Source organism: Mus caroli, unplaced genomic scaffold (genome assembly GCF_978045245.1).
Source record: "Mus caroli unplaced genomic scaffold, Mus_caroli_1 scaffold_8, whole genome shotgun sequence".
NCBI lineage: Eukaryota > Metazoa > Chordata > Mammalia > Rodentia > Muridae > Mus > Mus caroli.
The window spans coordinates 9,948,636-9,972,803 of NW_028227263.1; the positions used below are offsets into that span (position 1 = coordinate 9,948,636).

The following is a 24,168-nucleotide window of genomic DNA, read 5'->3' on the forward strand; positions in this document are numbered from 1 at the left end:
TCTCACACTAAGTTCTGAAACAGAGATTCTGGGTTACTAACAAGTGGCAGCGTTAGCCCAAGAGGAGCTGGAGAGAGTGGCAAGCTTGAGTGACAGTCCCATGCCTGCCTGCTGTACCAAGCCCAGTGTACAATACCTTGCTCTTCTAAGATCCCGTTAGGCATTTTCTTGTCGTTGCTGCTGACCACGGCCTTCCTCTGCTTCCGGAACCTTAGAGGCACACACAAGATGGGTTAGGTCTCAGCACCGCGGGAACCCCCAAGTCCTGAGTGTGGTGATACCCACCAGGTGAGCCGGGAAAAGTTCTTTCTGCTGCTCATGGCTGAGCTGTGTGGCAGCTCAGGCCTGGCCAGCCGCTGTATGAGCTGTTTGGGCCCACACCCCCAGCCTCCAGCACACTCATTTCCTCATAGGAGCTGGTGAGAGCACGTCAGCGCCTGGGGACACTCCTACCTGAAGAAGTAGGCTGCAAGCAGGAACAGGAGGAGGAGCAGAGGCAGCAGCAGCCAGGTGAGCAGCGGCTGGGATGCACCAGGGTCCGGAGGGCCTGTGGGTGGGTGGGGTGGCAGAGGGCAGAGACTCCATCAGGACCTTGGGTAGGGGTAAGGATTTCCAAAGCATACCCTCATGCTACAGTTTAGAAATTATCTCCCTTCAGTTCTTTCCAGGGGACAGAGGAGTGTAATGGTGGGACTTGTTCAAGGACTCCGACGAAGGGTGACCTCCTCGTACCCCAATGTACCCTGCTAGTCAGGGATTTCTCTCTCTCTCTCTCTCTCTCTGGTTTTCAGAGGTAGGGTTTCTCTTCTCTGTATAGCCCTGGCTGTCCTGGAACTCACTCTGTAAACCAGGGTAGCCTTGAACTCAGAAATCTGCCAGTCTCTGCCTCCCAAGTGCTGGGATTAAAGGTGTGCGCCACCATTGCCCAGCTCAGCTATTTCTCTAAGCATCTTTGGCCCAGCCTCTCTCTTCAATGAGGAGGTGGAGGAAGGTGGCTTCCCCTCAGGGTACAGTTGTTGTGTCCCAACCCAGATGAATCAGGAGCACCAGGTATAAGGAAACAGCCTGGTCCCGAGGTTTGATACAGTTATTGAGGAACAGGCACACAATGGCCTGGCTTTTCAGAGCCTTGAATTCTTTGTCATAGAGACTGCTGGCTTCCTGGAACCAACTTGTGCATCCATCCTTCATACCTCCCAGGTCCACCTTCCTCAGAGAGAGACGTATTCCTGCCCTTGAACCTTGCCTTTGGTGTCCTTGTAGTCATCAATGGACCCATTCTCTCTCAACCTAATCACCACAAAGCTCCCACCCAAAATGCCCCATCAAAAGCCTGCTACTCCAGTGGCTCCTGTGAACTGGTCCAGAGGAGCTATGTTCTGCAGCTGGTGAGCACATGCTATCAGGAGTGAGCAGGTCTCCCATGGGAGGCCCTGGAGGTGAGTAGCTCGATTTCCATCCTCTTGAGTTCCAGAAGTGCCAAACATTGTTCCCAAGCTGAGTGTGTGGGGCAGGCTTCATGTCCTTCCTCCCATGTGCCACCCTGGTCCATAGAAACTCAGCACTCCAGGAAGGAGTTTGAAATGTCGTAGTTTTCCCAGTCCTGTGCATGTATGTCATCTACAGGCTATGACCCACCGTCTGCCATCTGTGGCCCTGGCCCAGAGAAGCTGATTCCCATCATGTCAAGGTCAGGTATAGATTAGACTTAATGGCTAGGAATATCTGTCCCTCCCTCAGGGGGATACTCCAAACCTGCCCATTGCCCAGCCGGGGCCCTTTAGGAGCAGCCTGGTCCATAACTTTCATGTCTGTGGCTCCAGGGAATGGTATACCCTAGACTAGGATCTACATCAAAGTTTAACCTGGACTGCCGAGAGCTGCCTGGCCCTGAAGGGCAGAGCTAAGCCAATCCCAGGGAGCCCCACTGCTCGGGGTTCCCTGATTCAACTCCATCCATTTTTGGTCAAAGGCCACTTGAAAGTGTGGGCAGTCTTCTCCTTCTTTTCAGGAAATGCTCACTGTCTTTTCTCGGTGTGTCACCATGGTGAAACTATCCACTTCTGCATTACCCAGAGGTCAGCCTCTGGCTCAGCCTCTGCTCTGCAGAAGCAGCTACTAAACTGGTTTGGCTACAAGGTCCACTCCATCATAGACAGAGGGACTTCGACCCTGTGAATCCTCCCCTGGGCTCTGTCAAAGTACTCGAGGGACCAGCCTCCGTGTCCAGGTTCTTGGAGTACAGGGTGCAGTCACAGAAAAATGGGGATCCCACAAGGCATGAGTTGAATGACACAAGGCCTACATGGATTGTCACACAGGCAGAAGGATGGCTCAGAGGGACTCATTATCCCTCAATTTGGTTTCTGTTACTTCTAATGTTCTTTGTCTAGGAAGGCAGAGGTCAGGGCCAGAACCTCGCAGGCTTCCCAAGGGTAGCAGAACACCCAGAGCCAGGCTGGGTGGGACGGGACATAGGGAACTGTGGGGCGTGCTCTGGCTACAGTGTCAGAGCCTATGGGAGGATGGGTCCATACTACTTCTTGCCTCAAATACTGCAAAGGAAGAAGCCTTTAACACAAACTTTGATAAACAATGTGGGTCAGGAAATAAATCCTGGTGCATACTAGGTAGTGTCCCCTTGGTCCCAGTAGTGTTCCACCCAGGGAGGCATGAGGTTTCCTAGCGGATATCCTATGGTCACATTCTGTTTCCAGTTCACACTGACTTGGAGGTGTGTGTGTGGTGGGGGGAAAGGGCCAGAGTGGGGAGGTGCAGATGGGTCTCTCTAGATGATTCAGCCCTTTCCCTAAAGTGTTGCTGGGTTTGCCAACTGTCTGTGATAAGGGAGTACATGTGTGTCCACATAGACTTTAGGCATAGGCATACCTGCGTGTGTGCACACACACAGTTGCTTACACAGAATCTGGTCCTGACACTAAAAAGGCAATCGTTTGTGTGTGCAGTGGGACCTGACACTTTTACTCTGAACACTGATGTCCCCAGTGACTCATCTGCTGTGTCAGAAGGACCCAGGCAGAAGAGCATGGGCCAGCCCGGGGAAGTTCTTTCCAGACCCCATGGAACTCTGCACCAATCTGCAACAGACAGTACCCCTCCAACGAGGGACATTCTACATGTCTAGTGGGTCCCCAGCATGGAGGCGGAGGAGTAAAGGAGGAAGAGGAAGAGGAAGAGAAAAGGCAGGAAGCACAGTGAGCAATTGTGCTCTGGGAAGAGATGACAGTCCCTGGAGGACTGCTCTGGAGGACTGAGATCTGGTCCATAAACCTTCTTGGGCCCGAGGCGTACGATAAACATTCCAAGCAGCCCAGTCAGAGCGAACACAAATAGGTGGGCTGTTTTGTTTCCCTAGCATGAGGTTGTGAGTGTAACTTTCCCTGCCTTTTCTTCTGTGACGCTAAACTCATGCACACATAGGTTTAGTAAACTCATGCACACATAGGTTAGACTCACTAATCTCTCCTGGGATCCAAGATTGCATGACTGAAGGAGGTACTGTTATTTTACAAATTACTAGGGAAGGAAAACAGATGAACTGATCATAAAGAATACTCGGCTTGATGATATATCCCAACACAAATGCTATGTATGAAGCGACTGGGTGGAGCACACACCTCTCTCATTGCTCCTGGAGAGCTGCCACGCTAGGTGAGCCTCTTCATCCTGTGTCCTGGCTGCTTGCCATCCTACACTTTGGACTGGCCCAGATTGTATGGGTATTTGAGGCTATTTCCCACTTTGCTGTTCCCAGTACTTCTACATTAAAAAAAAAAAGTGATATTCCTATTTATGTGTCTGCAGGTGGTCATATGTCTTTGAGTATTTGTACCACCTGTGTGCAGGTGCTCATGTTGGCCAGAAGAGGGTGTCTGATCTCCCAGTGCTGAAGTTTCAGTCAGTTGTCAAGGGCCATGTGGGTGCTGGGAACCGAACCTGGGTCCTCTGGAAGAGCAACAAGTGCTCTTAGCCACTGAGCCTCTCTCCAGCCCCTAACTCGCACACTTTGTCTCACCAGAGTTTTTGTATGGTGGCTCCTAAAAGTGGACCTTTGTGTCTCCTACAGTCATCATCAAACAAGAGTAGAAATAGCCAGATGGCCTCCCAAAGCATCCGACTTCTAGGCTCGCCTGGGGTTTACAAGGGAGACACTGTCTCCTGTTTGCTAATGATCCTTCCACTTTTAGTCAGGCAAAAGCACAATAACATTTTAACTTGATTTTCTCTAATATCTAGAGAGTTCAGAACCTCTGCCTGATGAGTAAAATGGAATTAATTAGATGCTTTGATTTTGCCTGGTTGTGTTTGACATCTCCTAATAGCTTCAGCTGCCAACTCGACACACCCCGGAATTATCTGAGGTTGCCTTGCTCAGATGGACCTACGCTCATGTCGGCGGGGCATTTTATTATTGGATGCTGTAGGAGGCCCCACACCACTGGAGGTGGCACCATCTCTAAGTAGGTGGTCTTGGGCTGTCTAAGAAAGCTAGTTGAGCACGAGGCAGTGAGTGAGCCACTAAGTGGTATTCCTCTATGATTTCTGCTTCAGTTCCTGTTTGAGCTCCTGCCTTGACTTTCCTTCATGGCGGACCATGACGAAATATGTAAGCCAAGTTAACCCTTGCCTCGCTGGTGCTTGGGTCGTAGTGTTTGTCACCGCAGTAGCAAAGCAAACCAGAACATTTCCATTTTTCTAATGTGCTCTTTCACACGTTAAAATGAAGGATTCTTCCTGTATGTATTATGGATAATACCACGTCCTCACAACTTTTTTTTTTACATATTTATAATGAATTCTTTGTCTTAAAAAATGTGTCACGATGAATATTGAATTCATTTTGGCCAGAGATGAAAGGAAACCATTTCCTGTTGTTCTGGCACATTCTGGCAATGTGCTAACCCCTCAAGAGATACTTCAAGATTTTTCAGGGGCCAGATCTTTTCAAAAGCACTTGGGACCCCCCTCCCAAGCTGCAGGACAAAGGAGAAGCCGTGTAACTGGAGGCCTCCGTAGCTCCTGATAGCGGGACCAGAGCAGTTGCTAGTGGGCTGAGACCCAGAGGAGACCTATCCAGAGCAAGTTTCTGTTCTGGGTCCTGAAGTCATGTGATAGTCTTCTCTTCTTGAAAGCAACACTTCCTGCCCACGGCTATGTTAGGAACCGATACATTTTGCTCTCAAATGAACTTGGAAAGCCCTAGACTTGGATGGCAATGCCACCCTGAGGGACCATCTGTGGGACTGTCACAGGACTCTGACAGATCAAACCTCTCCTGTGGGGAGATGGATGCTCTGTTCCGGTGGCTTCAGGACGTTTACTAGAATGTGCAGACAGCTTTCTCGGTTTCCCTAAATGGCCAGCTGATTAGTATTTGGTGAGGGAAGTCAGGGATGTGGGTTGAGAAACTTCAGTGAATGTTCTTGAAGGTCACTGTCCTTGGGGCAAGTCTAAGTAAGATGTTCGGTGCCGCAGGACATGATGGCTTATTTGCATGTGGAAAGCTATGTGCAGAGAGGCCTGCACGCGGTGTCTGGTTGGTTTGTTTGTTTGTTTGTTTGTTTGTTTGTTGTGACTGTGGCTGTCAGGGCAGGTAGGAAGGTCAATGCAGCAAGAGTGTCCTCTCAGGTGTTTGATTTTGTGGCAGGATAGTGCTTCTTCCCGCCCCTTAGGGACACCACTATGCCTGTAGGAAATTAGCCTATGGTCTGGAAACCTTGTGAAGCACTTGAGAGGGATGAAAGTTGAACCTCTGACCCACTGGAAGGCACCAACTCCCACTGACTTTTTCTAAGAAGCTTTTCGGTAAGGATATTGATAATTTGAGTCCTCCTTAAGCCTTGCAAGGGCCAGTTCCAACCATGTTGCTCAGTTCCATGTGTAAACTTGATGGGGTCATGGCTGCAAAAACATTTCGAGACTACCATCTAAGGGGATTTTTGGATGAGGCTAACACTAGAATCTATATGTTGAATAAAGCAGATGGTCTGCCCCGGTGTGGGTAGGCCTTGCCCTGTATGGAATGGAGCAAGTGTGTAGGAAGGGATGGATGGGCATGTGGCATGTGCAAAGATAGGGGTCAGCCTTTGCCATTGCGGGTTCATTCTGACTTTGCCACTAGACACGCTTCAGGGAATCCCTGCCAACTCAGTAGGGAGGGCTCCTGACCTCACCTGTCTGCCCTGAGCCTGGCTCTTTCTGTATACAGCACAACCCACAAAATTTACAATGGAGAAGTTGAGGGGTTGAAGCATCAGAACTCCTGGCTATCAGAGACTGAATAGCTGACTGGAGCTTGCTCCCTGTTGACCACAGCAAAAGTCAGATGTTGAGGAATTCAGCCTAGCTCTGAAGACTGTCCAGCCTGCTTGTCTTTGTAATGCTCACTGCCTCTGTACCTCATGAGTGGGGGAAGGGAGGCAAAGAGGGGCATAAAGGAGGCATAGAGTGAGTGATTTCAGGTTACCCAACTAACAAGTGGCTGAGACAAGATTTGAACCCAGGGAGTAAGAGCCAAAAAGACCTACTCTTGTTTGGTTGGGTTTTTTTTTTTTTTCCTTTTCTACCTCCTCTTCCTCACGTTGGCTTTGCATAATATTTATTCACTTAATTGAGATGAAATTTACATGCAAAATTAACTTGTTTTTAATGTATGGTGAGTACCTTGCCAAGCTTAGGCAGCTCTGGCTATGGTAGCACCTTTAGAGTATTTCTTTGTGTCCAGTAAGACCCCTCCTGTCTCTATCCTCATCCCAGCAACTGCTCACTACTCTTTCTTCCCATGCTTTTCTCTGGATATTTCCCAGCAATGGCATCCTACCTTAGTCTGCATCATTAGGTTCTACGTCTACCTTCTATCGGTGGAAATGTCTCTGAAGTTCCTCCTTGATGTCACATGGGCATCTGTATGCCTTTTCTTCATCTTTAATATTTAAACTACAAGGTGAGGGTACAGACTAAGAATAATCCCCATGCCTGCCCTGGGGTGTATCTGTCCTAACATTCTAGTGAGGCTAGGACAATGGCTGTCCATTTCAGCTCTATCTCCTGGAAGCCACGACACACCCAAGAATGCTCCACATTTACCTAGAAAAGTAACAGCTGTTCTTTTAAAAGAGGAAACCTTACCACATACCAATATTACAGACTATTAACAAATGACAAGTAATAACGTTATTAGCCCTGTTATATGGCTTTTTGCTCCATATTCAAATATATTCTCATGAAAGGAAGGCAGGGAGCTCACAAAACATAAAGCTACAAGACTCATAAGGCCCTGAAGTTTTACAATCCAGAGGCAAATTGCCTGGGGTATGGTTGGGGTGGAGGGACTCTTAAGTGGAGCTGCCTACAAGCTGTGCGGGAGACTGATGATATAGCTTTCGGGAGTTGTCACCCAGGCTACAGTGGGCTTTTCCAGTGAAACAGCTGCCTCTGAGACACTCATGCTTCTCTAAGTAATCTCCCAAAACTTACTGGTTCACCGAGCTAGGCATGGACACAGTCATTTCTTGGGTCTATGGTGGGTGTCCTCCGTTGAGTAATTAGATGTTTGCTCATCTCTCCTCAGGAAAAGTTACACAACAAACCTTCAAGCCAATATTCACATTTGCTCAATCTCCTGGTCAGTGTTTGGTCACAGCTGCTCCTAGTAGGGCTCTACACAGTCAGACTTTTCAGAATGTATTGTTGAATTAACCAATTGTGTGTTTGTGTGTGTGTGTGTGTGAGTGTGTGTGTGTGTGAGAGAGTGTGTGCATGTGTGTGTGTGTGTGTGTGAGTGTGTATATGTGAGAGTGTGTGTGTGTGTGAGAGAGAGAGAGTGTGTGAGAGTGTGTGTATGTGAGAGTGTGTGTGTGTGTGTGTGAGTGTGTGTGTGTGAGAGTGTATGTGTATGTGTGTGTGAGAGTGTGTGTGTATGTGTATGTGTGTGAGTGTGTGTATGTATGTGTATGTGTGTGTGTATGAGAGGTGTGTGTATGTGAGAGTGTGTGTGTATGTGTGTGTGAGTGTGTGAGAGTGTGTGTGTGAGTGTGTGTATGTGAGAGTGTGTATGTGTATATGAGAGTGTGTGAGTGTGTGAGTGTGTGTGTGTGTGTACTACATATGCCACAGTGTACTTGTAGAAGTCAGAGAACAATTGCAGGAATCAGTTCTCTCCCTTTCCACTGTGTGGGTCCCAGGAATCGAACTCAGGGTATTAGGCCTGACAGCCAGCACTTTGTCTCACTTAGCCATTTGGATGGCCCTCTACAGACTTTCTCACTCCCTCTTTCCAAGACTGAAGCCTACCCTGACCCCAGCAGGCGGAACATCCTTCTGGAACACACTTAGATGGCTCTGGTTCTAGGTACATACACAGTATCCTGGTTGGCGTACAGGAAGAGCCACTGCAGATCTTTCCCAGTGGTGCTACGTGCTTGGGAGGTGGCAGTTTGTGAGGCAGCAGGTCCAGTTGGGCACAGGTTAGGGGTCCTTACCTGCAGTTGTGCTGGTCCAGTTGCTCTCTGTTGGGGTGGTGTCGTTGCCCTGGCCAGCTCTGGCGAGCGACAAGCTAAAACTTGCCAGCAGGAGTGGACAGAAGGGCTCCATGGTGCACCTACAAAGAGAAAAGGACCTGCTCAGAATCTTTCGGAATAGAAGGCCCTGGACGTGGCTGTCACTCAGTGGGGAGGGAGAAGAAATGGGAGAGTAGCTCATTGTAATTTTTCAGGAAACCAAGAACTTTGCCTGCCGACTTCACGGTCTCTTTTGATGTCTCCATACTCCAGTAGTGCTGTCCCTGTCATCTGCAGGTCCAGACTGATGACCCAAGGCTCACAGCTCCTACACTGCTGAGGGTGAGCCAGCACGGAGTGGGATCAGACCCCAGCTTTATCCATATTGCCAGCCAAGAGGCATCTGCATGAGTCACCTGGCACCCCAGATACCACATCCCCCAATACCAACTGTTCCTCCGCCTCCCTTACACAGCCATTATTTGGCCAAATTGTATCTATGTTGGCTGTGGTATCTTGAGTAAGTAGATGCCCATGCCTTCCTGTGTACTTTTTGGGCCCCTCTCACTAGGCCAGCCAAATCCATGCCCTCCATACCTGGCTCAGGAGTTCCTGACCAAGCAGCCTTGAGGTCAGCATCAGGATCCTTCTCTACCCTCTTCCATTCTGTGGTAATACACTCTCCCAGCCCACCTCAGCAGCCCTCTCCTGGCCTTGCCTCTGACTGCACCAACTTCCTACTCTACAGAGCCATCTACAGCCTCAGGAGAGAGCTAAGTGTTTACCGAGTTGAATGGATGCAGGGGACAGACCGATTGACAAGGGGTTCAGCACAGAGGAAGTTCTTTTACATTAAGACCCCACCCACAGGTAATCAATCTGTCCTCAGATCTTGGCTCCCCATTTTGCCCAGTCACCTTCAATCATCCTTAGAGGTGACAGTGATGGTGACTACCCTGTGGTGTAGAAAACCTTATTTAAGGACTCCTGACCAATGGAGGCAAGCAATGGCACCTGCCCATGCAGATATGGGGTCCCTATCAAGGAAACCTCATCCACAGCCAGCCCAGGGGCTCCGTCCCATCTCTACTGAGAAAAGTTTTGCTACCCAAAGCCTCCAAGAAGGATGCAAATGGACCCAGACCTCAGAACTGAGGCCAGTAGATAGATGCTCAGCACTCACGCTGTTCCAACAGGGAGCACTAATGTTTGTAATTGCTGAAGACGTGGAGGGAGCCAGGCAATCCCAGTGTTTCTCAGTAGGCAGAACTACCAAGATGAATGGGACCCAAAGCATATTATAAAAATGACCTCACAGAAATTAGTCCGTGGCCACTGGCATGGTATGTGTGACCTCTCCTCTTCCTAATTCCCAAATACATGTCGTAGATTTATAAAGTGGACCAGACACGAATAGCTCCGTGTTTGAGTGTGCACCTGCTCTAGCCTGCCACTTGCATGGGTGTTGTGTACATAGGAACCCCTCAAGGGATGACACCACTGGTTCTTGGAGCGTGAGAGACCAGACTAAGTCAGACTGCAGGATTAGAAAGCCCATGTTGGAGGTCAGGGCTGCTGGCGACGCACACCCTCAGCAGGATCTGTGCTGCCCAGGCTCTCATTTGACAGGCAGCTTCACACACAATGCCACACACTGCCTTTTCCCTTTCCAATCTGTTACTGAGCACTGCCATGGTACTTTACAGACACTAGAGGAAACCGCAGGGTAATTGATTGGGAGTTATTAATTGGGCTTAATCCAACTCCAGAGATGCAGAATTCCTGGGTGAAACATTGTGTTTCATCCCAAGCATTAATAGCCTTCCCCACCAAGCATTCAATGATCTAAGAGGAGGCTAGGCCAGCACCCTTGGGGAGGACGAAGCTCAATGGCTTCCCCTCATTATGTGTGGCTGTCTGTCTACAAGTTCTCAGAGCCGAACTTCCTGATGGGACCAGTAGAGGGAGATAAAGTGTGCAGACATCAAAACCTGTCCAGCCATCTGGTGTCTCTTTATTATTCCACTTGAATTCTAAGGCTAGTAACAACCTGTCGGAGGCTCCCTGGCCATCCCCTCTCAAAAACTTGCGCAGGCTACTTAGTAAGCACAGGCACGGAATCCGCACAGAAATAATGTGTGAAAGAGGAATTAAATCTACGCCGAGCTCCAAGGATTGTAGCTGAGTAGTATTTGCTGTGCGCCTGCCAAGTGCTAAGCACAGGCGGCCCGGGGAGCCTGTGCAGTCTGCAGAGCTGGGATGAACAAAGCCTTCTCTTCCCAGAAAAGCACACTTTATTTTTATTCTACTCAAAATCCACCCATCTCTCAATAGGACTATAAAACTATCATTCTTATTCCACTGAATACTATTCCAGTACTTCCCACGACAAGGTTCAACAAGCCTGCCAGGATCTGGACATGCAAAGCTGCGTCAAGTCCCATCCAGGGAACCCCCCACCCCCACCCCCGGAGCTGGAAGGGCAATTCAAGGGTAGAGACCTAGCGGCCCCATGAGAAGCTGTGGAGGTGATGTCGCCAAGGAATAAAGGCAGTGACCACACAACTAGGTTGTCGGTCACCGTTCCCCAGACAAAGCACACAAGCAGAACCTTCAGCAGGCAGGATGGCACTGCAGCCTGAAGGAAGCTGTGCATGGCCGACGGTCAGGACAATCTTTGTTTTAGCCCACAGTTAGCTCTGCTTCCTAGGGAGACCTGAAGAGCGAGGGTGGGAAGTCTGGGGCTGAATGGAGAAGGCCATGCAATGATGCCTTAGCCTGAGACTTGTTTGTTCAGGTTCACTCTCTATTAACAACCCAGATTACTGGAATCACACAGGGGCTCAATATCAGAGGTCAGAAACCTCCTTAGGTGCACAGTGATAGGTTATGTATGCCAAAGCGTGAGGACCACCATTTCCCTTTCAGCTTCCTGGGGTGACCATCTCCACACCAAGGAAACACAAACATAGACATGGAAGGTTCCAGGATATCTTTCCCAGGGCCACTATCCCATTCTCAGGGTGCTTCACTTTGTCACACACGTTATCCATGGGTCTTAGTGAGGTGGGGCAGCAAAGGTTCTGGGGGGAGGCTGAACTTGATCTGTGACAAATCCCCACAGCAGAAGTGTACTTAGCAGGACTAAAGACCCCAGAGTGACAACGGACAGGTATTTCCCTCTCACCTGCAGCACAGATGTCATACCCCATGGGTGCTAGGCAGCTAAGGCTGGTCACCCTGCACCCATAGGCTGCAGTTCAATGAAGGACATCCAGATGTGGAAAGGAAGGCACTGGCACTATGACATAATGGCTAGCAACATCAGCCACTCCTTGTGGAGCACAGCAGAGTCCCCAGGCTTGGCCCTTCCTGACTTTACCATACCTTATAGGATCCAAACTGAAGCTCTGAGGGCTTGGTTGTCTGTGTGTGATATGCATGAGTGCAGTGACCAGGGAAGCCATAGAGGGTGTCAGATCCCTCGGTACCAGAGTTACAAACCATTGTGATTCCTTTCCCTCAACCCCAGGTGGGTGCTGGGAAACAAACTTGGGTCTTCTGCAGAAGGAGTGTATGCTCTGAACCACAGAGACAGCTCTCCAGCCCCCAAGTATCTGTTTTTCTATATAACCTTTTCTATAAACTCAAGACAAGGTGACCCACCTGGCAAGATAATTGTTTTTAATGCTCCAGGAAAAAAAAAAAAAAAAAAAACCTCAGATAAAACGATGTCTTTCCACAGCACAAGAAACAAAACCCAGACCTTCCCTAACTTTTAGGTGTGGATATTCTTAAAGGGATGAAAGATTTAAACACACACACATACACACACACATATGTGTGTGTGTGTGTATGTGTGTGTATATATATATATATATATATATATATATATATATATATATATATGCTACTCATTAAAATCTGCAAACATGGCATGTTTCAGATGTATCCATATGACCTGGCTTCCTTGCCTCTTTGAAGATGGCTTTGCTTATTAAAAACAAAAAGATGCTCCCGGGGAGTCCTCAGCTCAGTGGGTAAAAGGTGGAACTTAATTGCTTTTCAGCAAAGGTAATTGAATGTCTAAATTCAAACATGGAAACATCTTTAAAAAAGAGGTGGCAAAGGGGTCTACACCTTAAGAAAAAAGCGAAAGCAGAAAGAACAGGCAGGGAAGAGGGGAGAGAAGAGGCGTGGTGGTGGGTGTCCCGGCCGGACTGTAAGTCACCTGTTAGATATCCTCATGGTCTGGGCAGGGAATGGGCTATCTAGATTGGTAAGAGCTGACCTGCCGGAGGCAGTGTCATCCTGGGCATGTGAAGATGCACACAGAGGGGTGGCAATCAGGTACTGGCCCTTGGAAGGAGGGAATAAGAGAGGGAAAAAGATGGAGAAGGAGGGGTGGGAGGAAAGGGAGAGAGAGGGAGAGAAAGAGAGAAGGAGAGGGAGAGGGAGGGGGAGGGGGAGAGGGAGAGAGAGAGGGAGGGGAAGGAGGAGGGGGAGAGGGAGAGGGAGAGGGAGGGGAAGGGAGAGGGAAGGGGGAGGGGAGGGGGAAGGAGGGGAAGGGGAGGAGGAGGAGGAGGAGGGGGAAGGGGGGAGAAGAAGGGGGAGGGAGAGATAGGGATGGATGCAGAGGAGTAACATCCAGCCCAGCTACCAGGAAGGACCAGTGAGTCTCTGAGCCTGTCAGCAGGCCTGCTAGGGAACAATTTCAATTCCCTATGTGGTGCATGCTAATTTGCATAATTCCAATTATTCACCGAGTCCTCTTGAAGACGAGTAAGAAGTGAAGAGGCTCTTCTGTAGGAACTCATTCACTTTCATCCAGGCGACAAGACCAGAGCATGAAAATCACAGGCTTCCACTCAGCATCCTTGGACTCACTTCATCAACAAGCCGCAAGACCAAGAAGTCTGGTCCAGTCTGCTTAGAGGTTTAGGGAGCAGGAGGTTAGCAGCATTTCTCTCAATGGGGACCAATGAGGTACAAGTAGCCAGACTTTTGGGGATAAGCTTTACTCTCCCTGTTGGCGGGGGTGGGGGTGGGGGGAAACCCTAGAAGTTTCCAACCAGAGAAGCCAGGAAGACCCTGAAAACTACAAGTGGCAAGTGCGTGAAGAGTGCATTAGACTCATAGGTGGGGGTCACAGAGAGCAGTGAATGGGGGGTGTCCATAAGACCAGTGAATGAGAGTCACATAAAGTTAATGGGTGGAGGCTGCATAAGACCAGCAAACGTGGCCACGGTCAACTCTTCATTCCTCAAAAGTTACATAGAGGCAAGCCATTTGTGGGATCATCTTTTGATCTTACCTAGCTCAAGTTTTTACTAGTGAGTGGATATTGGTGATTAAGAAAAAAAGAAACCCTGTAAGCTCAATATCCACAGATTTAAAAATGAGAGATAACCAATAGGACCCTCCCCTCAGCACCCTCTCAGTCTCTGTTCCTTTTCAATCAGAAAATTCTCACGGCACTGATAGAAGGGACTGCCAATTGTGTGAGGGAAATCCGAATGGCGATGGTGATGTTCGTTCACTGGGAAAGGGACTCTCATTACTCTCCATGCTAGTCAGCCTTCCGAGGCTGTGACAAGACACCCGAGAAACACAACCTAGGGAGCTTCACCCCAAACACCCGACCAGGTTTTGAACCCATCGGTGGATTGATTAATCAACCCATGAGAGCTCTTATGACTCTATGTAGCCCATGGGGCTGGACCCAGACCTTCATGAGTGTTTGGGGGGGATGTGTCATGTTTAAGCCATAACGGTTTTGGCTCTCACCGCCAGTGTATCTTCATATTAATAAGAATGTCCAGATATGAACATTCTTTGAACTTATGCCAACAAGAGGTGTAGCTTTGCACAAGAGGTGTGGCTTTGCACAAGAGGTGTGGCTTTGCATTGAAGGTGCTCTTGCTCCAACACACTTGTTTCCCAAGTCCCTTGCTCACTAAGCTCTCCTGAGCAGCTGCCTCACTATCACCTGCACTGGCCTCCTGAGCCCCTCACCACATCATGGATGCCTTGTTCTTCCTATCAGCCCTCTGCACTATGCAGATCACCCTGACTTAATCATTGATGGCAGCTCTGTCTCCCACTCCTTGGGCTCCCCGTCAGCTCCTTTTTGCATTTGAATGTGTGGTTCTGTGAGTCAGAGCCACCTGGTTGTCTTTATTAGCTACACAGGTGGCTGGAGGAGAAAGAAAGGCCAGGTCCCAACAGGACTTAGTAAAATTGTCAGAAGATGGGGAAGCAGGTATCTGTAGCTGGGGAGCCAGTGTGCTTGGAGGGCCAAGACGAATATGTGCTGTTCCTTCAGGCCGCTGGTCCTCATGCTGCAGACAACCCCTTCTCTGAACCTGTATTATGAGAGCCCCAAGAATACAGCCCCCAAGCTAAGCTGTGGGGTTCTGCTTTGGGGGACAAGAAGGCATGAGAGGCCGCTCCCCTACTTTCACAAGTCTGCAAGTAGCCCTGGCCCTGCTCCATTTCCCCTCTGGTCACATCCTGTGTCCTGTTCAGGAAGCACCGTTCAGGGAACGGGTATGCCAGCTGCACCTGGGGTGTTGGGAAGAGACAGCTGTGCAATGCGGGCAGTGTTTTGGGAGCCCTCCAGGTACAGACACTTTCAATGGAAAAGCCAGGGAAAGATCACTTCCTCCCCCTCATGACTTTTATTTGTCTTTATCTGGACAATAAATCAGCTAGTGACGCCCTTCGATCAAGATCCATAAATAAACCAACACTTCCATTACTGCTTCCAAGGGAGACTCACAAGCATTTCGATAGACTAATGTTCTCTATGCTGAAATCGGCTTCTGTCATCTCAGAATAATTGCCTCAGCAAACATGCCCATCACCTTGGCACCCAGCTCTACCAGTGCCCAGTAACTAAATGTGTGTGTGAAGGCCAGAAGAAGGTGTTTGAGTCCCCTGGAGCTGGAGTTGTAAGAGCTGTGAACTGCCCAATAGGAGTGCTGGGAACCAAATTCAGGTCCTTTGCAGGAGCAAGAGTAAGATCTCTTAACCACTGGTCATCTCTTCATCCCCTTCTGTCTCCTTTTCCTTTCCTTTCCTTTCCTTTCCTTTCCTTTCCTTTCCTTTCCTTTCCTTTCCTTTCCTTTATTCCTTTCTCCCTCTCCTGTCTCCATTCAGGGACTTCCTAAAGGCCATTGAGAGCCTCTAATTACATATATAATGTCAAATCTCACCACTTCTACCTCCTGCCTAGTTCATCTGTCAGACCCACTATCCCCAGGGAATGGTTGTCATCAGCAGAGATTTCAGCCAACCCTGCTCAGCTTCCAGAAGTAGCAAGAACCATCTGCATGAACAGAGCCACAGAATATGGATCCCGGTTGGGTCAATGAGACCTGTTTTAATTGGACCACAAGCCAGGAGATTTAAGAGACAGAGATGACAGGGATGTGACTTACAGCTAGAGGCTGCTGCACGGACATCATCGATCTACCTGCCTGCTGCAAAGCTTTGTGGGAAGAAATCACACACAAGGAACCCAGCACCACCAGGAAGCAGCCTGGTGATTCCCACCCAATTGAGACCAAGAGGAAACAGGCTGGGGAATTTCCTTGTGCCCTCATCTAGGGCTCAATGGACTGGCTTATGCCCTCCATAGCCACTAGGAGTAGAAAGTTCTAGAAAGCATATTCTAAAGGATGAGCATTATTTTCTGTGACAGTGACTTGAGCAGCTTATCAAAGTTCCCAGGGAAATAGTGTGCCCTCGTGATAGGTGTTCCGGTGATAAGAGAGACATGCTTTTGTCAAAAATCCATCAAACCTTAGGCTTGAGGTCTGTGCATATTTTCCCTTATTATGTAATTCCACCATTAGAAGAGGGCTGCTTTCAGAACACAGTGGAAAACGGGGCATGTAGCTCAGTTGACAATGCTGGTAGCATCCATGAGACCCTGGGTACCGTCCCCAGCATGAGGTAGAAGATCAGTGAGGCTACATGCGCACCTGTAACCCAGGCACTCCGGAGGTGGCAGCTAGCGGGTCAGCAGCTCAAGGTCATCTGTGGCTATGTAGCACATTCAGGGTTCCAAGGCAGGCTGAGTTACAAGAAACTCCAGCTCAAAAACAAAGAGACCAAAGCCAGTGTCTGGCTCCCTTCTAGGCAGCAGGTTCCAATGTGTAGCTTCTATACTATGGTGTATTCTCAGCCATAGATCAGCACCCTGGCACCCTCCATGCCAGGTAGGGAAACAGCCCTCTGTGTATCTTGAAGGGGCCGAGGCTACAGGCAGAAAAGGTGCTATCCAAATGCTACTGGTATGAATTCATTACTGTGACTCTATCTTGCCCCGTTGGTGGGCTGCACTAAACCTTTAGTGGAGATTGTCATGTTTCCTGTCCTTCTTTTGTTAAGAAAGGGCTTAGTACAAAGGAGTGATGCTCATCCAAGCACATGCAAGGTAAACTCACGCCTGCAGATTCCCTGACCACCAACTATATGCTACTCAGAGTATGTGGTCATCTCAGCAGTAGAAATCTCAGCCTGGTTTTTCTCTTTCTCATGAAACGGGGGAGGTGAGATAGCAGCTCTCAATTTCCTATACCCTTCCCCAGGAGCACTCAGGCTGGGTTGGAAAGAGGCTGCCCCGATTAGTCCAGGGCTTGGGCAGGTTGAGCCTCCATAGTATCCCAGGTATCACAGAAGCTGTGCATGTTCAATGCTCTCACAACTGGGTGTGCCAGAGAAAGTCTGAGTTATAATTTCGGGGACATTGTGTATCTACCTGCAACTTGGAATCAGATTTTGTCACCAAATAACCAGGGGAGCAGTTATAAATAATTCATGCACATTGTTTGGCTCAATTAACATTGCTCACGTGGCAGGGGGAGTTCTTTGAAGTCAGTTCTTTCTTGAGGGACAATGATACACCCCCGTTGGACCAGGCCACGCTTCTGCCCTAATTAGATATTTACACAAGAGACCCAAGTGAGGAGGCTGGATTTATTTTTAATAAAAGAAGATTAAAACGCATGTATTCACGGCAAATTAAGGAAGACCAAACTGAATTAAAATTCTCCCACAACTTGGCATGGGGAGGTGCTGAAAATGAGACACCTCACTTGAAGTTATGAAAGGATGTTGCTTGCAATCAGGCAGTAAAAATTAGGCTTTCTCTTTCTCCAACTCCCTTTCCCAATGTCCTGTGGGAATTCCAGGGAGGGTGCCAGAGAGTGTCATGTGCCTTCTGCCTTCAGAGAGCTATTCTAAGCCCAGCCTGCACGTCCACCTGTGGAGCAGCGGCTGTAGGCTGTAAGTAAAGAGGCAATGGGAGGAGAGGGATGATATGCCAAGAAATGGGGTGAAGCTCGACCATTTTGGGTTGCACAGAGATTCAGGCCACACCTGAGCTCCTCAAATAAGGCTCTAGGCCTTATGTGCATGGATATGCTTTCAAATCCTCCAAATTAATGTAAAATCTTCAAAACTTAAGCAAGAACCTCTTACAGTGGGTGGTCCACTCATAGATGCTACCTCCAAATGTAGAAATACACTCATCCACAGAAAGCGGGAACCCAGGTGTTTCAGGTAGTTTTGTTCATAAAAAGATAAAACAAAAAAATTATGAGAACTAATGTATTTGAGTAATGTATCAGGAAGGAAGAGGTTAAATCTACTCTAACAATTACATCAAAAAGAAAAACAAACGTAGCCACCTCCTCATGCTGGGGGTTGGGCTCAGAGAGGATCCTGGGAGAGGCTAATTTGGGTGGTTCCCCATACATGCCTTTCCAGCATCTTCATCAGCTCTGGCTTCAGGAGCAGCCTGCCTTCTGCCTCTCAACAGCTCTGAGTCTGTGCTTGGGACATTCCCTAGCACATGTTCAACCATGAAAATTCCTCCCGATTCTCCTATCTAGCCCATGCCGGCCTCTCGAGGAACCCATGCCCTTTCTAAAGCCCCCACGCCCAGACCAGGGCACTCTTATTTCTAGTATTAAAATCCCACCAATTCACCACCTTCCTGCCTGGTGCACAGTGCACAGAGGGACCATGTGCTCCCTACAGCCTTCCTACTCCTGAGGTGACCAGAACCCAGAGAGATCACAACTTATTTGGCCCAAGACACACATCTAGAAAATGGAAGAGGGAGGGACACATTCTAGTCCAGTCCAAGTCAGTTTGTGGTAGCTTCAGTCACTCATTCATTCACTCATTCATTCACTCATGCATTCATAAATTCACTCACTCACTCATTCATATGAGGTCACTCAACTATTTAATGGCACCGAGTGTGGTTGCTACACCCCCTTTACAATTCAGGTTACTGAGCAAGGCACCTCAGATCATATGGTAGATAAACAATAGAAACTCCTTAGAGTTTTAGGATTTCCAAACCCTAAACCTGTCAGCAGGTTCAGTGTCTAGAGAGAATCTACTTCCTGGCTCTTCGATGGCTCTGCCTCCTAATTTTGAATTTCATAATGCTGCTCTAACAGAGAATTCATGGATTGTGTGTGTACCCAGTAGTAGATCATTTGCCCTATACGTGCAAGATCCCAGGTTTAATCTCCATCATCATAAAAAAAGCAAGACCAGCCGGGCGTGGTGGCTCACGCCTTTAATCCCAGCACTCGGGAGGCAGAGGCAGGCGGATTTCTGAGTTCGAGGCCAGCCTGGTCTACAAAGTGAGTTCCAGGACAGCCAGGGCTATACAGAGAAACCCTGTCTCGAAAAACAAAAAAATACAAAACAAAACAAAAAAAGCAAGACCAAAGAAATACAAACAGAATTCTCCCTCCATTTCTAGATGATCACGACGAGTCCTCTACCAGATATCCTCCCTATTATTTGTACAAATTGAATCCTGCAGGACAGCTCTGCACTCATGATCATAGTGATTAGGATTTCGGGGAGGACATTCTCTTGCCTCCCTGGGCCCCAGACCATTGTAAGGCTGCGTAGTCTGAGAAAGAGAATTCTTGAGAATGAGAGTGGGGGTGGGGTGGTGAGAGAGTGTGTTAGTTCCAGGGTTACATTTCATTTTATTGACGTTCTGTTGGCAAACTACAACCAGCACCATATAATTATAGAAAATTATAACAGCAGCACAGCAGAGAACCCAAAAGCTACCTCTTGGGAATATTAATAAGTAGACACTCTCCTCTTTAGTAGAAAATGCACACCAATTTCATAAAATGGCTGGCTTTCACACTGGGAAGCAACACGGAGCTCATGCATTTTTAAAGAAATGCTGATTTTAGTGTGACCAGGAGATAGTAATAGGGATTTGTTCTTTATTTGCCCAGGATGTGTTTATTCATTGGTTCAACAGGTGTTTTCCATACCATGGAAGGAGTCTAGTTTACCTGGCAAGGCTAGACAAACATGCTCACTTTGAATGTTTCTATTTTAACTGGGGCAAGTGGGGGCGCTCTCTGATAGATGACTTCAGTGAGTATGAGGTATTCCTGCCCCACCCCCTTGCACCCACCTAAATAGACTGGGTGCTGGAGAAGCCATGGTGACTACGTTTGCATCCTCAGATTCAAGGCACTCCTGGGTGCATGAAATATTGCTCTTCCAAGTCTGTCATGTCGGAGGCATGCCCGCATGGCTCCTGAGCTGAGCCGAGAGTCAGATGGTCAACAGATGGCTGCCTGGAGAAAGCCTTCCTAAGGTCAGGGGCCCTCACCAGTCCTACCTTGGGGGACAGAATGATGTCCTTGATATTCTATTTGCTGTTAAGCCAGGAGGGACAGCAATATTGAATGCTATTACTATTCATCACAGGGTGATATTGTTCTGGACCTCACAAGCCAAGGGCAGGCAGAAGTTATGTTATTGCCTGGTGAGGTAGGTGTTGAATTCCAGAGAGGTTTGATGTACAAGCAGCCTTAAGCATCTTAGTGTCTTAAGTCAGCCCGGCAGTACACCGAGGACAGGGAGACAGATGGGTGAGGCAGACACCTGGGCTCAGTACCTGTCACTCTGTAAGTTGCCTGCCTCTCAGACACTCTACCTTCCATCATCTGAGGCTCTGTGGTCTGAGACCCTGTGCCAACCTTAGGATGCATGGGTGAACCCTGTTCGTAATCCGCTCTGAGCCAGCAACAGGACAGTACCCCTGCATATTACACATATGGTCATGGCACACCTCTGTTCCAGTTCTTCTGGGGCACCCACAGCTGAGAACCTCCTGAAACTGGGTTCCAGCATGAAGACACATGGATGGGAGAGGGGACTCAGAAAGCTCACTGCCCAGTGGGCTAGACACATGATAGGAAAATGCTGACTGTTGGAGAGGAAACTGATGGGTGTCCGAGAAGGTGATTTCATGTGATTGAGGCATTATTGGTTAACATGTTATGGTCTCTGCTCAGCTTAGTACCTGAACTTGAAAGCCTTCTAGATTCGGGATTCAGGAGCTGTTTATGCACTCTCAACACTTGAAGCTAGAGGTCAAATGCTGAAGATGACCAGCAGATGGCGCCACTGGAAAGTGACAGAAATATTGACCCACATCAACCTGCTGCTGCCAGATCAGAGCTCAGCCTTCCTAACTCAGTGTGTCCCCCAAAGATCACCCTCTGACCAGAATTTCTGCAGATTCACTTTATAAATGTGTTTTCTGGCCCATCACTTCCTGAATAACGACCACAGCAATGCTGTGACAAACTTCTCAAATCCTCCATTCACACACTGGTGAAGCGATTAATTAGGAATTAGCCTTCTAAGGCACATCCGAATTCCCCCTAGCAGGCCCCTCACCCCTCATGTTCTCACTTTCAATTCAATTCTACGATCCGTGGGTCCCTCATTTCTCCCTCAGTCAAGAAATTTAACAGTCCAGTGAAAGTCTCTTGGCTGAAAGAGCTGGGAGGAAATTACCCATCAAATGGCATGGCCCATTCAGGACGCTGGCTCTCTTCCCACAGCATCGATTCTTCCATACATATTGAAATCAATTATCCTGGAGACTGTAACTCACAGTGCATACATATACATATACATATACATATACATATACATATACATATACATATACATATACATATCTGGGAGGCACTAAAGGTGAGGTGGCAGTGGCTCTGGGGAAACCTGCATTCACCTGCCGGCTGCTTAATGGATCTGCTATTGGCTATTTAACACACCGACAGCCACGGGGAGAAAAACTGTTGGCAGCATAGCCTCTTCCCAGATGTGGAGATGGTGCCTATTCTTCACTGAGTGGGCAGCCTTGTTATTTCTCAGCCAAGGGAAAGGGCTAGTTCCCAGCCAAGCCTTCTCTGCAGAGCCAGGCACGTGGCAAGAGCCTGTATTCCAAGTCCCTTGGCTCTCCCATTTCCCAAATGCAAGAACAGCTTGGGCAAATCCTGTGAACTGGGGAGCTCGGCCTAGGGGAACACTGATGACAAGAATGAGCGAGGCCAATTGTGCTGAGCAAATGCCAGGGGCTAAAGGGGCTGGGGACGTCATGCCACATTGTCAGCCTGCAGGGGACTTCACATCTGGGGACTGACCAGAGGACTTACAGAATGGGTGAATGAATGAATGAAATAATGAATGCCCCCCCCCGTACTGTAGTGTGCGCTATCAACAGAGTGATCATTTCTTTCTTTTTTTTCATTAGATATTTTCTTCATTTACATTTCAAAAGTCCCCTATACCCTCTCCCCACCCTGCTCCCCAACCCATCCACTCCTGCTTCCTGGCCCTGGCATTCCCCTGTACTGGGGCATATAATCTGCAGGACCAAGGGCCTCTCTTCCCAATGATGGCTGACTAGGCCAACCTCTGCTACATATGCAGCTAGAGACACAAGCTCTGGGGGGTACTGGTTAGTTCATATTGTTGTTCCACCTATAGGGTTGTAGACCCCTTCAGCTCCTTGGGTACTTTCTCTAGCTCCTCCACTGGGGGCCCTGTGTTCCATCCAATAGATGACTCTGAGCATCTACTTCTGTATATGCCAGGCACTGGCATAGCCTCACAAGAGACAGCTCTTGCTGGCATATGCAATAGTGTCTGGGTTTGGTGGTTGTTTATGGGATGGATCCCGGGTGGGGCAGTCTCTGGATGGTCCTTCCTTCCGTCTCAGCTCCGAACTTTGTCTCTGGAACTCCTTCCATGGGTATTTTGTTCCCTATTCTAAGAAGGAACGAAATATCCACACTTTGGTCTTCCCTGTTTGCTTGAATTGTTGGCTCATGGCTATGGCTGAGTATGGCCCAACCTCTGTTTCACCAAGGGTTTGGGGAGCCAAACACAGGGCCCCCTTGACTATGTGCCATCAGAGAAGTGGGAGGGAAATTCTGTTGTCTTTATAGGGAAAACCCCCCACCAAGTAAATAAACTTTACTACGTCAGTAATAATATTTAGAAGATTAAGGAATTGAGGATTTCTAAGTTTAAACCAGCATCTTTCTACCATGGCTGCTGTCTCTGCAGCTGCTCATTGGAGATGCCTGGATCTCAACAATTTAAGATACCAGCTGCCATCCCTAAGCTGAGTGGCCTTGGACCAGCTTTGTCTCTCTCTGGATATGTAAAGGGAGCAAGTAGAGCCTAAATTCTTATGTCTCCAGGAAGTTAGAGAGGTGAGGGAAGCCTTTGGTGCTGCCTGGCACATGGGGGCCTTCTGCAGCAAGGTACTGATTCCTGATAGGATGATCACGTGGTCAGAGTCACTCCTCAGGAACTAGTTCACCAGCGCTCTGGAATGAACTGGGATACTGCTCCCCTGCTGTTGACGATGGACCTTTCTGGAATGTAAACAAACACTTTGAAATGAATTCACCTCAAAGGTGACTAAAGTGAAGACTGTGTCATCCATTTTACTTTTGTTTCTTTTTGTGTCTGCTGGTGCTGAGGGAGGACCTACATTTGGGGGAGGATCTACACTCGTAGTTCCAAGGACAGAAACTCCCAGAACAAGCAGGACATAGAGCCTCCTAGATGCCAGAAGGGGCTCTTCCCTCTGAGCGGAGAGACAGGATCCAGCAGGTGCTACATTGTAGCGGAGCCTCTGAGCCTTCCATACAAAACAAATCCAGTTTAAGAAGGCTCCTGTAAGACCAGCAGAGAGCACCTAGTCTCCACCCCTACAAGGCTAGAGTTGAGTCTTTCTGGCCTCTGTTACCTCTCTGGAACACAAGGCTTCCACAGCGTTGGTTTCACAGGGCACTATGGATCAGAGCGGCCAGGCAAGCAGTCCACTGACACTCAATTAGTAAAACGACGAAGCCTGAGTTTAGACTTGGGCAGCCTGCCAAGTGCCCAGAACACAGACCCCCCCCCCCCCACACACACGGCCACCAATGAAGTTCATTAGTTGTGGGCATGCTTCTGCTTCTGAACTTTGTAAGGTTTCGTCACGATGAGTGTGGGGCACATCTAACCTGACAAGCATTTCATTTTAGGACAAACGGATACACATTTTGTAAATTCCAAAAAAAAAAAAAAAATTAACTGAAAAATATTTACTGACTCCCCCAATTCTCAAGAAAAAAAAATATCCATTGCTTCTTTTGGCAGAAGGCAGTGTTAGCATTTTGTGGGTCTGGGACTCTAAACATCCGCATGCAAAGCTTCGTTTATCCTCTTCTACCTGGAAAAAGCCTCCTCATCCTTAAAATAGGTACTTAATAAATATTTGCCCAGTGGG

At 48.4% G+C, this 24,168-nt stretch overlaps 1 protein-coding gene across 4 annotated transcripts in view; it reads right to left on the minus strand.

Moving 5' to 3' along the window:
• Positions 1-24,168, minus strand: part of Ptpre (protein tyrosine phosphatase receptor type E) — a 149,866-nt gene that overhangs the window by 34,920 nt on the left and 90,778 nt on the right. For 3 of the 4 annotated variants that reach the window (XM_029479487.2, XM_021166288.3, XM_029479489.2), the window contains 3 exons: positions 8,502-8,620; positions 454-547; positions 137-210 (listed from right to left, as the gene is read on the minus strand). In XM_029479487.2, the coding sequence (XP_029335347.1) occupies positions 137-210; positions 454-547; positions 8,502-8,620 (287 nt within the window). Of the gene's footprint in view, positions 1-136; positions 211-285; positions 389-453; positions 548-8,501; positions 8,621-24,168 lie in introns of those variants that run through there. The other variant, XM_029479488.2, reaches the window with a different exon arrangement.